Raw genomic sequence first — 761 nt, 5'->3', positions numbered from 1 at the left:
CGGCGCGGCCGGTGGCCCCCCGGGACACTGGGGATGGGGTGGGGGGACACGACACGGAGCCATCCCCCCACGTAACCCTCCCATCCGCCCTCCCCAGGATGACAACTGGGGCGAAACCACCACGGTGGTGACGGGGACGTCGGAGCACAGCATCTCGCACGATGACATCACCCGCATCACCAAGGACATGGAGGACAGCGCCCACCTGGACTGCTCCCGGCACTTGGGCGTCTCGCTGGCTGGGGCGCCTTCCGCCCCCCCCTCGCCTTCATGCTCCTGCCCCAGCTGCTGTGGCGGGAGGAGCTGGAGCCCTGCGGGACGCCCTGCGAGGGGCTCTTCATCTCCGTGGCCTTCAAACTCCTCATCCTCCTGCTGGGCAGCTGGGCTCTCTTCTTCCGTCGCCCCAAAGCCTTCTTCCCCCGCGTCTTCGTCTTCCGAGCGTTGCTCATGGTGCTCGTCTTCCTCCTCGTCGTCTCCTACTGGCTTTTCTACGGCGTGCGGATCCTGGATTCGCGGGACCGCAACTACCAGGGGGTGGTTCAGTACGCCGTCTCGCTGGTGGACGCGCTGCTCTTCGTGCACTACATGGCCGTGGTGCTGCTGGAGCTGCGTCAGCTCCAGCCCCAGTTCACCCTCAAGGCCGTGCGCTCCGCTGACGGGGCCAGCCGCTTCTACAACGTCGGCCATCTCAGGTACGGGGGTGCTGCCGGGGGGGGGGTCCCGTGTTGGCAGGTGTGCACGGGGTGGGCGTGCGCGCGTGC

The 761-nt window shown here is 67.9% G+C and overlaps 1 protein-coding gene across 1 annotated transcript in view; it reads left to right on the top strand.

Moving 5' to 3' along the window:
- VANGL2 (VANGL planar cell polarity protein 2) overlaps positions 1-761 on the top strand; it is a 6,567-nt gene that overhangs the window by 1,809 nt on the left and 3,997 nt on the right. Inside the window, 2 exon segments of the mRNA XM_009889525.1 lie at positions 98-242; positions 245-692. Coding sequence (XP_009887827.1) covers positions 98-242; positions 245-692 — 593 coding nt within the window.

Source organism: Charadrius vociferus, unplaced genomic scaffold (assembly GCF_000708025.1).
Source record: "Charadrius vociferus isolate BGI_N301 unplaced genomic scaffold, ASM70802v2 scaffold128, whole genome shotgun sequence".
Taxonomy (NCBI): domain Eukaryota; kingdom Metazoa; phylum Chordata; class Aves; order Charadriiformes; family Charadriidae; genus Charadrius; species Charadrius vociferus.
Note: the sequence above shows the minus strand (reverse complement) of the source record. Positions and strands in the feature narration are given on the sequence as shown.